Consider the following 14433-nt stretch of genomic DNA (forward strand, 5'->3'; position numbering starts at 1 on the left):
CTAATGGAGGGCAGGGAAGTGCTGGTACGGACGCCAAGGAGCAAACAAGGGCTGCTTGTGTCCTGCCGGGCACAGAGCCCAGCAGCCAGGGAGGACAATGTGCTGCTCCCCCAGCACAGGGCCATGGCGGGGCCAGAGGCCGGGCTGATGTTGGAGCAGTCATCATGAGCTGGAGGGAAACTGAGGCATGAAGGCGTGAAGGGACCCCATACTAGTGATGGAGCAGAAGGTGCTGGCAGTGATGGCAGAGATATCCCGGTGCCTGGACACCGGCTCTTCCCCTCTGGTATCACGGGCTGAGCCCCAGCACTGCCCTGGGCATGTCCTGCCTGCCCGCAGCAATGGGATGCACTCCTGCACCTGGGTGGCCTGATCCCGGTCCCCTGCATCCTCCTCCGTGGGAGCAACCGGGATATTAAGTGTCATCGCTGCAGGGAAAAATACAAGTGGAAGAATCCCGGGAAACTGGTTCTACCCCTCCGTCCGGTGCCGGCGGCAGGCCGGCGGCTGCGGCGGCGCTCCTCCCTCGGCAAAGGCATATAATGCCTGCCATGGTCCCGGCAGCCGGCACTGCGCGGCGGGAGGCGGGCAGGGGAGCGGGCAGCGAGCGATGGCCTCCATGGGGATGCAGGTGCTGGGCATCGCCCTCTCCGTCATCGGCTGGTTGGCCTCCATTCTCTGCTGCGCGCTGCCCATGTGGCGGGAGACGGCCTTCGTCGGGAACAACATCGTGGTGGCCCAGATCATCTGGGAAGGGCTGTGGATGAGCTGCGTGGTGCAGAGCACGGGGCAGATGCAGTGCAAGGTGTACGACTCGCTGCTGGCCCTGCCGCAGGACCTGCAAGCTGCTCGTGCCATGGTGGTGGTGGCCATCGTCCTGGCCATCCTGGGCACCCTGCTGGCCGTTGCCGGCGGCAAGTGCACCAATTGCGTGGAGGACGACACCGCCAAAGCCAAGGTCATGATCCTCTCCGGCATCATCTTCATCGTCGCCGGTATCCTCATCCTCATCCCCATCTCTTGGTCGGCCAACAGCATCATCCAGGACTTCTACAACCCGCTGGTCTCCGACTCGCAGAAGCGGGACCTGGGCTCGTCCCTCTACGTGGGCTGGGCGGCCTCGGCGCTGCTGCTGCTGGGGGGGGGGATCCTGTGCTGCACCTGCCCCCCCCGCGGAGAGAAGCCCTACTCCGCCAAGTTCACGGCTGCTCGCTCGCTGCCAGCCAGCAACTACGTGTAGGAGCCGCCGCGCCTGCCTGGACGCCCCGGCCGCTCCGGGGAGCGGGGACCTCCCGGGACACTCAACCTCCCCGGCTGGGACTGGCCGGGCGCCGGCGCGGTGCGAGGGAGGGCAGACAGAGCCGCCTTTGTTCCACCGGGATTCAAGCCGGTTCTTTAGTCTCGGCTGAGACAGGGAACAAGGAGATCCTGTCCTGGCTGCCCGCGGTGGGAGTAGTGCTCCCCCCGGAGCATCCAGCTGAGGCATCTTCTCCGAGACACCGCCTGATCCCCTCCTCGAGCATTTCCTGGCTCCCGGTATCGGGGTGCGCCATGTGGTGACACAGCTCGCAGGAGCCCGTCCCGCGGGTGGCACGGGGCTCTGTCGCCCCGCGTGGAGCTCCCCGGGACATGTCTGTCGGGGTGGGTGGCGGTGTCGGTGCTGGCAGGGACAGCGAACCTGTTCCACGTGGTCACGGGGACGTGGTGGCTCTGCAGACCCCGGCAGGGTCTTGAGGGGTGACAGGGGCTCTCACCTGCCTGTTCCCTAAATTTTGACTATGACCTACTTTCGGGGCTCGGAGCGGCCGTACCGAGTGTGATTTCTCGCGGCAGCTCCCCAGGGCGGGGGCATCATTATCCTGGGAGTGGGAAGGCAGCGGCCGGGCTGGGAGAACCGGTCGGGGAGGTGGGACCGGAGCGGGGCTGTGCCCCCGCATGGAGGGGGCGACTCCCGGACCCGACTCCATCGCCCCAGAGTGGGGTGCCTGGGGCCGGGAGTGGGGTCTCACAGTACCCCTGGCTGTGCTGCCGTCCGTCCGCGTGTCCAGCCTTCCCGCATTAAACGGCAGCTGCTCAGACCCTGCTGTGCCTCGTGTTCTTTACCCTCTCCAACACCCGCCTGGGTGGTGGGACAGCCCGGTGCTCTATGCCCTGGGCTCCCGCCCCCCTGAGAGATCACCCAAATCTGCTCCTCGGAGCCTCGTGAGATCCCCGCCGCCTGTTCCAGCCCTGGCATCACTCGCCGCTCCCCTCCCGAGCGGCCCCGGAGGTGACAGCGGCTGCTTGCACGGCACAAAGCCTGTCCCACGCCTGTCCCACGCCTGACCCGCCGCGATCTTCCCACCCGAGCAGGAAGAAGGTGGCGGGCGCCGACCGGGGCGGGTCGGGGCGCGCTGGCCCCGGGGCCACCCCACAACCCCGGCTGGGAGCGCCCCGGGGCCGGCGTGGGCAGCGCCGGGTGTTTTGCCTAACTCGCTTCGGGCACGGCAAGTGCTCCTCTGGCTTGGGAACATCCTTCCTTCCCACCTCGGGGATCGTGGGGACGAGGGGCGACTCCGCCTGGCTCTGGGTGTCTCATCTGGATCTGAGGGCTTGAGGGCTCCCAGCGCCCCAGTCCCTTCGTGGGGCACGGGAATGGTGGAAAATGTGCCTGTAGCCCTGTGGTGCCGGCGGCCAGGTGGGAATGTGAGCACAATGCTCTCTCGAGGACCCCTGGGGAACCATGGAGCCACCACCTGTCCCCCTGCAGGCGGTCACACACCCTGGTTTGGGTGTCTCCTGTGGCCCAGGTCCCGCTGGCTGGGGAAGGGTGCCCGAGATGGGTCCCATCATCCCGGCCCCTGCCTGCCTGGAGCGCGGGGAGAGGGACTGTGATTTTAGCCCAAAGGGTCTTTCACGGCCCAGGGGATGCAAAGTGCCAGTGCTGGGTGTCCATCAGGCTGCTGAGGGATGAAAGGTGCTGGGGAAGGAGTGGGGATACAACGGGAGAGGAGAGGCTGAAGTAACCGAAACCGGGACAGGGGAAATGATGGTGAAACCTCTGGCAAGAGCCGCAGGGTGTGCCAGGCACAACCGATACCCGCTGAGCTCAGGGCCATAAAAACCCGTCTGGTCCCAGCCACCAAGCGCAGCGCAGGCACCCATGGGTGAACTCTGCTCCGTGAGGGGCTGAGCTGGGTTTGGGCTGAGCCAGGGCCACAGCGGTCACATGTGACCATGATGGAGCTGCTGGTGTGTCCAACATGTGTCCCTGTACCAGCCACCCCTCTCCCAGGGACACCACCTGTGTGATCCCATAGCCCCTCACCAGGGTTTGCCCTCTCGGGGCTGCTCCAGGGTGGTATCGCAGAAGGCGCTGAGACCCAGAGCCGGGATCAGAGCAGACCTGAGCTCTGATCCGTTTCCATTTCCTCCTGGAGAGGAGATCCCGGGTCCAAAGGTCACTGCAGCATGGCTGTGAGGGCAAAGCCAAACCGGGAGCAGGCACTGCTGAGGGGGGTGGGGGGCTGCCTTCCGTGCCCGTGTCCCTGGCATGAGGCTCGGGGCCAGGGAGGCTGAGCACCAGTGGTGGAGTGGGACATGGGGTGGGGATTGGGGGTTGGCCAGTGACATGGGGTGAGTGTGGGGTGGGGATTTTGCCCTCTGGAGCACTGGGGGATGGGCACAGCGAGCCCCCTATCCTACTCCCCAAAACCCATCCCTTCCCTGACACTTGCCATGCCCTGGGAAGGGGCAATGGCAGAGGCTGCGCTGTGCTGTGGGGACAGTGTGGGGGCCAGTGTGACACACAGGGGCTCCTGCACCTTGGCCTGCTCGGGGCCTGGGTCCTCAGAGCCACACGTGTCCCCATCCTGTCCTGCAGCACCGCCCCATGGCATTCATGCCCCCATGTCCCTTGAGTCCCCGTGTCACTCATGTCCCCATGCTGTCCTGCAGCCATTCCCACCCCGGTGGGGAGCAGGACATACAAACAAAGCCCAAGCTGTCCCTGGCTGGGGGCTGTGCCTGTGACACCTGTGCCCTGTCCCGCAGGAGCTGCCGATGGCGATGATGACCATGCAGATGGGAGGGCTGATGATGGCCGCACTGGGCTGGCTGGGCTCCATCCTCACCTGTGCCCTGCCCATGTGGAAGGTGACTGCCTTCATCGGCTCCAACATCGTGGTGGCCCAGGTGTTCTGGGAGGGGCTGTGGATGAACTGCGTCTACGAGAGCACGGGGCAGATGCAGTGCAAGGCCTACGACTCCCTGCTGGAGCTCACCTCCGACCTGCAGGCTGCTCGTGCCCTGGTGGTCACCTCCATCTTCGTGGCCTTCCTTGCCTTCCTCATGGCCCTCTCGGGAGCTGACTGCACCCGCTGCGTGGACGACAATGGCACCAAGACCAGGATCTCTGCGGTGTCAGGTGTCATCTTCATCATGGCTAGCATCATGCTGCTCATCCCCGTCTCCTGGTCCGCCAACAGCATCGTCAGCAACTTCTACAACCCCATGGTGCCTGAGGCCCTCAAGAGAGAGCTGGGGGCTGCCCTCTACATTGGCTGGGCCTCCAGTGCCCTGCAGCTCTTCGGTGGCGGTGTCCTGTGCTGCTCGGGATCCCAGTCCCAGCAGGACCACTACCCCAAGAAGTACCGGGCAGTGAAAACCTGCGGCCCGATGGGCTATGCCATGAAGGACTATGTGTGAGCCACTGTGCCCAGGTGCCAGCCCAAGGCAGAGCACCACTGTCCCTGTCCCATGTCCCCATGCCACCCCTACCCATGCACTGCCTCCTCCTGCCCATCCCCACGCTGGCTGACCCCCAGCACGGTCCCCATGTGTGCCCTTCCCCAGGGCAGGGACTATAAACATCCTGGTGCCACCAAGGCTGTCTGGGCTCATTTTGAACAGCGCGGTGTGGGGAGGATGGTGACGCGTCCTGGGGGTGCTGCGCCCCGCCAGCTGCTGTGTTCCAGCACCTGGAACATCCCATGTTCCCATGGGGATCAGCTCCTGGTGTTCCCTGCAGCAGGAAACTGAGGCAGGGAGAAGATGCTGAGAGCTGAGAGAGGCACAGGGGGACACCAGGGGCTCTCAGCCCCCGTGGACTGGGAGGGGACCCCAGAGAAAGGCTTGAACCCCCCCCTCCCGGGCTCCTGGCCACCCACCCTGGAGGGTCTACATTCCCCCTGCTCTGGGAACAGCACACAGCAGGCAGACAGCAGGGACAGGGTTTATTGAACAGGCAAGTGCAGGGCTGGGGACAGCCACAATCCCTGGCTGCTCAGGGGATGAATGGGGAGGGAGAAGTAGGGCAGCTACGGATGGGCACAGGGACCCCAAAACACGGGGGACAAAGCACAAGGGTGACAAGAGCCATGGGGAGGGTGAGTGTGGAAGATGTGGGATGCCCTGGGTGAGGGACAGGGACAGACACAGCCATTGCCTCACATTGGGGAAGAGCTCCTGAGGGGAAGGATGCAACCTGTTCCCAGGAACATGGGAACAGGATGAGCAGGAACAGGTCTGAGGGAAGGGAAAAATGAAAAAAGCCCAAATATTCTAGCAAGAAATTTGGGTAAAAAACTTCCCAAGGGAGCAGTGGAGGAGGAATTGTGGAGGCAGCCCAGCAAGGGGCTGGGGGAACAGGCTGGGCAGGCAGTGCTGGGTGGGGAGCAGCCACCAGCTCCCCAAATCCCTTCCAAACTCATTTTCCACCCAGACCATTAACTACAAAGCTGTGGGAAAATGAGAGATTCCAGCAGCTGTTGTGGGATGAAAGGCGGATGTGGCACTTGGAAAGCCTCTCCAGCTGGGAGCCACCTCGGCATTGCTGCTCCGGCTCTGGATGTGGAGGCTCCTGCACCTCAGGGCTGGGTTCAGCCCTGGGAAGGATGAGGATGGGAGGCCACAGCACACAGTGATGGGGACCCACCCCTAACAGTCCCCAGGTAAAGACTCTGGGGGTGGGAGATGAAGGAGGATCCAGATTTTGACCATGAGTGCTGAGGTGGGTGAGGTGGGGAGAAGACATCCTGGACTGGACATGCCTTGGAAAGCAGCCATGTGGGTCTGTGAGATGTCGTGGTGAGCGCTGAGGTGCTGGGGACAATGCATGAATGTCAGAGCTAAAGGTGGTGCCCCGGTGACCCTGGCAAATCCAGGAGACCCTCCCCATGCCAAGGAGAAGACAACGGCCCCAAGCCCAGACCTGGGGGAGAAGGAACCAAGAAAGGGAATGGGGAAACTCCCCCAAAATGTTGTCACCCCTCAGCAGCTGCCCTGCTCCAGGAGGGGGTCACTGGGCTCAGTTTTACAAGGGGCCCAGTGCTCACCCCCCCTCCAGAGCCATGCTGGCTCTCAGCCTTCCTCCAGGTGCGGCACAGGGCACTTCTGGTAGATGTAGACCACCCCGGAGATGTAGCCGGTGCCCTGGGTGCTCTCCTCCTCGGTGGTGGCCCTCTCCCAGTATTCCACCTCCTGGGCCAGCAGCTTCTGCCAGGCTCCGCTCTGCTCCAGCTGCCCCATCGCCGCCTCCAGCTCCGCCTTGTACCGCAGGTTCGAGGGGTTGCTCCTCGTCGTCAGACACAGGAAACCGCCTGCAGGACAGGAGACAGGTAACGCTGACACAGCGTGTCCCTCTCTGGGGATGGCACCCCCTGGCAAGGGTGGGGACACGGAGAGGCACTGAGAGCCTGCCAGGTGTCAGCGCGCAGGGGACAGGCAGGGCAGGGGCACAGACAGGGCATGGACAAGGCAGTGGGCAGGGCACAGACAGGACAGCAGGCAGAGATGGGCAGGACAGGGGGCCAGTGGGCAGCGGATGGGCGGGATGTCACGCCTGAGCACAGGTTGTCACACACCAGCACTGCTACTGCCACCTCCTACCTTGTCCCGCTGCCCGGACCTGGCAGTGGGCAAGGTCAGGGACCCGTGCCATCGCCCGTCCTTTGGCAGCAGGGACAAGGCCACGGGTCCAGCGTCCAGCGGGATGGGGACCCACATCCACCGGAGCCCGGTGTCCTCATCCCACCACCCCGGGGGTCGCGGCGGGGGGGGGACACAGGCTCCCTACCCGGCTTGGTGACCCGCAGCAGCTCCGGCAGCACCGTGCTCCGCACCTGCCCCTCTCCCAGGGCCCCCACCACCGTCACGGCGTCGTAGTGCTCTGCGAGGACACGGGGCGTCACCGGGGGCCCTCCGGGGCTCCCCCCGCCCGGTGCCGGCCCGTAACCTGCGGGACACGCGGGTGTCACCGAGAGGTCCCTCCGGGGTCCGGCCCCTCCCGTTACCTGCGGGCGCGGGCAGCGGCTCCGTGCCCAGGACGCAGAGCCGCAGCTCCTGGTAGAGCCCGGTGCTCCGCGCCTGCTCCAGCATCCCCGCGCTGCCGTCCACGCCGTGCAGGCAGCGGAACCCGCGCCGGTGGAGCTGCGGGGACAGAGGCACCGTCACCCCCGCCCCGTCCCGTTATCTCTGGCCCGCCCCGTCCCGTCCCGCCGGTACCTCCCGCGCTACGAGCCCGGTGCCGCAGGCCACGTCCAGCAGCCGCGCCTCGGCGCGCGGCGCGGGGAAAGCGAAGGAGAGCGAGGCGGCGGCGAGATGCGGTGCCCGGTACTCCAGAGCCGCCACATCCTGCGGGGACACGGCGGTCAGCGGGGACGGCCGCGGCCCCCCGGCGCTCCCGTCCCCGCGGGGTCCCCGGTACCTGCTCGTAGCGGGCGGCCCAGCCGTCGTAGAGCCGCAGCCGCTCGGGCAGCGCCGAGCGCCGGTGCACCGCGGCCACCCGGCCCCGGAGCGCCGCCGGCAGCCCCATCCCGGTACCGGCCGGGCCCCCGCGCCCACCGGCGGGGCTCTGCTCGGGACACGCCCCCCGCAGCCCATTGGCTCCACCCCCGATCGAGACACGCCCCCCGCAGCCCATTGGCTCCACCCCCGCTCGAGACACGCCCCCAGCGCCTCATTGGCTTCTCCGCCCGCCCAGGGCACGCCCCCAAGCGCGTTTTGTCAATGACCCCGCCCAGGACACACCCCCACAGAACACGCGATCCCCGTCTAGGCCACGCCCCCTCGCCCTCCATTGGCTCCGAGCGCCCGCCCCGGCCACGCCCCCCGCGCTCCATTGGGCGCCGGAGCCGCCCCCAGAGCGGGATCGGGGCGTTGGGAGCGACCAAGTGCGCAGGGCAAAGGGGGGGGAAGGGCCGGGTGTCCTGTGATTCGGCCAAGTGTCTGAGCGGTGACCAAGGGCCCCAGGACGGTGTCAAGTGCCCTGGGGGGATGACCAACTCCAGGGACGATGACATCAAATGCCCTGGGGGCGTGGCACCGAATTCCCACGGCGGGTGGCCCCAGGAGCCCAAGGGCTACCACTTTCTCCCAGCAGTGTCCACTGTTTCTGCTGCTCTGTCACTTAGAGGGGTCAGTTCCCATTGCGTCACTCATGTCCCAGTGACAGTGCTCTGGACAGGTCACCTTCTGCCCGGCCCCGGGCCCCAGCCCCACACGGCCCCATCCTGCATCCGCATCTTCTTCCCCCACTCCGACCGTCACACAGCTCGGCCAGCACCCGAGCCCGTCGTGTCCCACCGTGTGCGGCAGGGAGAGCCCGGGACTGCCCCGGGGAGGGGCCACCCACCGCCGGGACAGGCCCTCCTTGACCTGACCTGCCCATCCCGCTCCCGCGGGGCGGGGGTCATTCTGCGCTGCCCCTCGGCGACAGGGGACAGGAGCGGGCAGTGGCTGGGAAGGAGAAGGCACATTCTGGCTCCTGCGAGGAGCGGGGAGTTGGAACTGATGATCCCTGCTGGGTCCCTTCCAGCCCGAGGTGTGCCATGATGTATAATCTACGTGGAGTTTGGGTTTTGCTCAGAGCAAGAAACACCCCCGAGAAGCAGCACGATGCACAGGGGGGGTGGGATGTCCCCTCCGGATCACAATTCTCTGGAATGCCCGATGCACGTTCCGCATCCAGCTGCGTTATCTCCCGAAGGGCTGGCCCTGTCAGGTCACTGCCGGAGTCCCCTGTCAGACCAACCTTTGGTGCCGCAGCGAGGACGAGGGACAAGCTCTGGGACAAGCCACAGCTGTGCCCATCGCCTCTGGCTGTTTCCAGCAGCGAAACAGACGGACCCAGCCGCTAGTTAGTGACGGGTTCAGCTGCTAATTAATGACAGGAAGAAAATGCGGTTCCCCGATGGAGCCGGTGGCTGCCCCGAGGCCGCGTTGGTGGCTTCGTCACCTCCTCTGCGGTCCCCGTGTCCTCCTGCTCCTCTGCCCTTCCGTGGCTGGGGACCTGCCCGCGGTCGCACGGGGGGCCAGCCCAGCCCCGCGGCGGGCAGTGCTGGCCGGGGCCCTCGAGAGGGAGCCCTGCGCCCGCGGGACCGACCCCGGGCCCCGCCGGGCTCCGGTGTCACGCCCGGGGACGGCCTCGGAGAATTCCTGGCGGAGCGACAGCGGACAGTGCGGGGCTGGGGGGCGGCAAGGCCTCGGCCCCGGGACAGCGGGGACCGTCCCCCCACACCTGAGGACACCGGGATGGCTCCCAAGCGGCGTCCAGGGGGCTGCAGCCCTGTGGCAGCTCCTGCCACTGTTCATGAGCATTTTGTCCCCTCTGCTGCCACCAGCGTGGGCCCAATCCTGTCCCTCGTGCCTGGCGTCCCCGGGAGGGCTGTGGCCTCCAACAACGGCCCTCACAGCTCATCGTGGTTCCCACCACTAATTGAACCTTCCTTTACAAACGCTGCCCCTGTCTCTGCTGGCCCCAGGGGCCACTGGGCCTTGCCTTCCACAGCCTTGACCCGCACGGACCCAGCCCCGAATTAGCCGGTGCTTTCCCAGGCATCCCCTTCCGGGGCTGGCTGGCCCTGTCACAGCACAGCTGTGCACACATCTGCACCCTGTGTCACCGCCACCACGGCTCTGGGCTGACTGCCACCCAGCTGGAGCCAGCCGGGGTCTGCACCGGACCTGCTGCCAGCTCTGGATACCCTGGGCTGTCCCCGCTGACCGCAGGGGACAGAGGTGGCAGCAGGCTGTGGCGGGTTGGAGCGTCCCACGGCCAGTGCCGGTGTGAGGCTGGACTTTGTCCTGACACGTGGCCTGGTGCTGGCGGGCTCCCTTTGGGTCACAGAACATCCTGTTCCTGTGGCGCAGCTCCCTGGGGCGCTGTCCTTGTCCCCTGCCTGGGGACAGGGCTCTGTCTGTGCCCTGATGGGATGCTGGGACCCTGGAGCCCAGTTCAGCTGCCCTGCTGGAGTGTCCCCACCACCCCTCAAAGGGAGCTGGGGGGACATGTGTCCCCAAGGCAGGGGCTGAGCCCCCCGAGCCCACAGACCTCTGGTGAGACCTCGCCTGCCTTCCCTCCCCAAGGAGCTGGTGCAGGGGTGGAAGGGTAGCTTAGGTGGGTCCCTTGCCTTCAAATCTGCCGCTAAACTGGGACAGGAGATGGGGGAGCCCAGGTCTGTGCTGGGTTTGGGCCAGGCATCTCCAGGGTGGGCGATCTCCCCTGGCAGCAAACCTGCCTGCAGGTCCTCCCTCTGAGCCTTCCTGGACCCCTGGGTGAAGAGTGTGGTGGCACTGGTACCCTGGGTAGGTGGGCTTGCATGGCTCAGGGCCTGTGCAGGGCATCCCTGGCATGTCCTTGGCCCTTGGGGTGGGACTGATGCTGTCCCCCTGGACATCCCAATGATGTTGGAATGTCTCTAAGCTTCTTCATCAGGCTGGAGTGACAGAATGCTCGGTCTCATGGCCCTGTGTGCCTCAGAGACTTTCTGGGTGGCCCACACAGCCCGTGAGTCCAGCTGTGGGGTGGATGTGTTCCCTGGGGAAAGGGGACAGATGCTTAGAGGGGGACAACTGCCGACTTGGCAGCTTCTGGCTCAGAGGACTTTGGGGACAGTCATGGTACTGTCACTGCAGGCTGTCAGGGTCATGGGCTGCATCTCTGTGTCCCTGCTGTAGCTTCTTGGTGGTGCAGGAGCACACCAGCACCCGGGAATGTCCTCAGGGCATCCCAAGACATTCACAGCTCTGGGAAAGGGCCCTTCATGGTCCCCTGAGCTCTCTGCTGCATTTCCTGAGCTGGGAGAGCACAGACAACCATCCCATGGGGCACAATGCTCTGCTGGGTGCAGACCTGGGCAGAGCAAGGAAGGAAAACCCTGTGGGGTGACAGCCAGGTGGGATCTGGAGAGCCCCCGTGGGGAGACAGAGGCAGGAGGGAGGTTCAGGTTGGACATTAGGAAAAATTTCTTCACAGAAAGGGTGGTCAGGCCCTGGCACAGCTGCCCAGGGCAGGGGTGGAGTCCCCATCCCCGGAGGGGTTTAACAGCCGTGTGGCAGTGGCATTTGGGGACGTGGGGCAGTGCTGGCCGTGGCAGTGCTGGGGGAGTGGTTGGATTCAATGATCTTGAAGGGCTTTTCCAACCTTAACGATTCTGTGATCTTTCCATGGCCGAGGAGGTGACAGATGGCAGGACAAGGCAGGGGTGGCTGGTGGGGTTTCACACACCCTGGCTGGGATTGCTCTGCACTCACATCCTTAGAGGACAGAGCATTTTCCTTTCCCAGCATCCAAACGTGACTGGAATTTGTCCACTTCTCCCCCAGCCCCCATCTCTCTGGTGTCCAAGGACTGTGGATTTTGCCCCCTGAACCCCGCTCAGGCACAGGAGCTCGCCTGGGTCGCTGGGCTCCTGCCCTACTTCTGAGTCTGTCAATCTCGGTGTTTCTGTCGCTGATGGTGCCCGGGGCTGCTGTCACCAAACCTCCTGCGCGGGTCCCCACCGCCCGCAGGGCCCGGACCGGGTGACAAGGAGGGGCTGAGCTGTGAATCAGCGCTGCAGGCGCGGAGCTGGGCGGAGATCGGGGTGGCGGGAGCAGCTCACGGGGCTGACTCAGGAGCCTCACACGGCCGGGAAGGGCTGTGCTGCCTCCAGCGGGCCACGCTGCCCGTGTTCCACGGGCCCCCGGCACCTGGGCTGCTCCCTGACTGTGACTGTCGCCCCGCAGGGCACCGGCCATGGCTGGTGCCCGGGACCAGGAGCAGCGAGGCGTCCCTGCCATGCTGAGAATATTCCCTGGCCTCCGTGCTCCTGCATCAGTCCCAGCCTGTGCACGTGTCACCCGCATCCCACCTTACCTGCAGCCCCGGTGTGCGGTGCTCCCCTCCCTCCCGCACCCCCAGGGCGTGCTGCTTCCATCCCTCTTGCATCCCCAACCCTCGGTGCTCCTTTTCCCTGAACCTCCCGTGCGTGGGCTCCAATCCCCCTTTGTGCTCCTGGAGCACAGAGCCCCCGCACCCCCCCTGCCCCCCAGGACACAGCAGTCCCACGCCAGCACATCACAGGGGCTCCCACACTGGTGACATTCCCATTCCTCCCTATCCCCATCCCAGATGCCAGTGGCTCCATTCACAGGGTGTGCTCTGGCTGCAGTTCTCATCTGAGCTCAGCCTCTTCCTCGTCTCTGAGCAGCCCCACAAACCATCCACACCCCCAGCTCATGGATCTCACTCCTTGTCCCCATTCCCCCTTGTTCCCTCTAGTCCCCATTGTCACCTGCTCCTTTCCCCTGTCTGCGGACTTCCCACCCTGACCATGTCTAACACACTTCCCAGTGTGGGAGCTCAGGTCCCACCCACAGCCACATGTCCCCCGTTGCTCGGTCACACCCCATCACCTCCCGGACCCATTCCCTGCCCCTCACAGCCCTTCCCACAGCGAGGTGAGTTCCCCCGGTGCTGTGCCCCGTTCCCATTCCCACAGGCAGTGCCATGACATCACTGACACCTTGGCACACCTTGGCACAACTCAGCCCTGTGATTCAGCGTCCCTCCTGGGACAGCACCTCTGAACTCATCATCCTTCATGGAACAGCACCTTCGGGACTCAGTGTCCTCAGGTCCACCCTAGGAGCTCCCTGTTCCCGCCCTGGGACACAATGTTACTCCCTGGCCACATCCCTGCCACTCCTGGCATTCCAGGTGTGGCTGCACCACAACCCCTCGGCTCCGTGCAAATCCACCTGCCCACGGCCCCAAACCCCCCCGAGCACCTGCCCTGCCACCAGCCTGGCTGCCCAGATCACTCTTGTGAGACTCAGCCCAGCTCCAGATCTCCTCCCTGGGATTCTCCTGTTCCGTCCCTGCATCTTGGGAAGTGACTGCCACCTCCTGGGAAGAGCAAGGCACAGGCTGGGTGAGATTCAGGAGGTGGAAGTTGAAGTCAATAAAGCCCAGCTCAGTAATAAGGTGCAAACTTTCACTGGAGCAGGAATAAGTGAGTAGATTAGTGGCTGTAAATAAACAGAGGATTTCTTGTGACTTGTAAAAGATGACTCAGTGCTTCTGGGAAGGCTGGCTGCTCTCCAAGTGATCCTGGTGATGCCAGGGCAGTCTGGACCTTACCTGTTGAGCTTCATCCTGATGATCCTAAAGCACTTCTGGACACGTGGTGAGGTCAAGCCACCTCAACGCTGTCTGCACAAGGGCTGAGGTGGTATTTGGGTATCTGAATCCTAAAAAGCAGTTTGTAACTTCCTCCACCAACTCCCAACTCTATGGATATTCAAGAAGGAGGATGGGCTGCTGTGTCCAATTGCTGTTATTTATTTTATCCTCAGGCTCTTGCAGTATTTCCTGGAGCCCAGTCCTTCCTTTCTGCGGGGCATCCCTGAATCCCAGCTCCGCTGTGAGCCCAACAGATTGCCATTGGCAGGAGGGATGGAGAATCCCTGTGCTGCTTCATCCCCTACTCGTCCTGCCCAAATGAGGATTTGGGAGGGTCCCTGTGGGAGTGGAGGCAAAAAAGGTCAAACCATTATCACTTTCTTGAACTGAGCTGAACCTGAGCTGAGCTTTGCCAATTCCAACTGGAACCGAATCACCAGACTTAGACCATGTCACACATCCAGGGAAAGCAAGCAGAGAAGTTGCACAAGTGGTTTGGAGTGAGAGCAGTGGAGTGGGAAGGTGTCAGTGGGTTGGGTGATGATGACCATGGGCTGAGAGTTCCTAGAATCCTAGAAAAGTTTGGGTTGGAAGGGACCTTAAGGACCAACTCGTTCCACACCCCTGAGTTCATCCATCCTAGAGCTCGATGACATCTTCACTTGTTGTTGAAATGATGTCAACCCATCGCTCCTGGCTGTTGAGTCTTGCCCTCCCTTTGCTGAGGATTGCATCTTTGGATTTCCTGGCGGAGCCGCTCCTCTGAATGCTCTCCAGCCTGCGCTGATCCAGTTGACCTGGTTAGGCAGGCAGTGGTGGGTCTCTCCGAACTCACAGTCGCAGCTGGAAGAGGGTGTGCAATCAGTCATGGAAAAGGGAGGGAGAGCAGCAAAGCGAAGGCTGCAGGCTGGGAGCTGCTCCGTCACAGCTCCCGGGAAGCACGTGTGAGGGAGGATCCCGCGGGGAGCCGCCCGCTCCTCCAGAAACAGATCTAAGGGAGTAAGTTCAGG

The 14433-nt window shown here is 64.1% G+C and overlaps 3 protein-coding genes across 4 annotated transcripts; 2 read left to right on the top strand and 1 right to left on the bottom strand.

The window, feature by feature from the left end:
* Window positions 1-610: 610 nt before the first annotated feature.
* On the top strand, window positions 611-1240 carry LOC309580467 (claudin-4-like; the record flags this gene model as incomplete). Its single annotated transcript, XM_082294472.1, has 1 exon — window positions 611-1240. One exon carries the CDS (start codon window positions 611-613, stop codon window positions 1238-1240), a length of 630 nt encoding a protein of 209 aa, XP_082150598.1.
* A 2801-nt stretch (window positions 1241-4041) lies between these two features.
* LOC309580541 (claudin-3-like) lies at window positions 4042-4686 on the top strand (the record flags this gene model as incomplete). Its single annotated transcript, XM_082294573.1, has 1 exon — window positions 4042-4686. The coding sequence occupies one exon, from the start codon at window positions 4042-4044 to the stop codon at window positions 4684-4686; it is 645 nt and encodes a 214-aa protein (XP_082150699.1).
* A 510-nt stretch (window positions 4687-5196) lies between these two features.
* On the bottom strand, window positions 5197-7829 carry METTL27 (methyltransferase like 27). 2 transcript variants are annotated; one of them, XM_082294550.1, is made up of 6 exons: window positions 7685-7829; window positions 7483-7611; window positions 7272-7407; window positions 7055-7147; window positions 6315-6578; window positions 5197-6081 (listed from the first exon to the last, which is right to left on the bottom strand). In XM_082294550.1, the coding sequence occupies exons 1-5, from the start codon at window positions 7790-7792 to the stop codon at window positions 6340-6342; spliced, it is 705 nt and encodes a 234-aa protein (XP_082150676.1). In that variant the 5' UTR covers window positions 7793-7829; the 3' UTR covers window positions 5197-6081; window positions 6315-6339. The 2 variants fall into 2 exon arrangements, with proteins under 2 accessions (XP_082150676.1, XP_082150675.1); XM_082294549.1 differs by having other exon boundaries at window positions 5197-6578.
* Between the last annotated feature and the right edge of the window lie 6604 nt (window positions 7830-14433).

This window comes from Coloeus monedula (genome assembly GCF_965178545.1).
Source record: "Coloeus monedula genome assembly, chromosome: 20".
NCBI lineage: Eukaryota > Metazoa > Chordata > Aves > Passeriformes > Corvidae > Coloeus > Coloeus monedula.

Bases quoted from the DNA above. Each gene is read 5' to 3' on its own strand.
- METTL27 (XM_082294550.1), bottom strand. From the start codon at position 7,792: ATGGGGCTGCCGGCGGCGCTCCGGGGCCGGGTGGCCGCGGTGCACCGG. The intron at 7,408-7,482 runs GTACCGGCGGGA...CTGTCCCCGCAG, and splicing joins CCGGGCTCGTAGCGCGGGAG to CTCCACCGGCGCGGGTTCCG. The intron at 7,148-7,271 runs GTAACGGGAGGG...GTGTCCTCGCAG, and splicing joins GCCGCTGCCCGCGCCCGCAG to AGCACTACGACGCCGTGACG.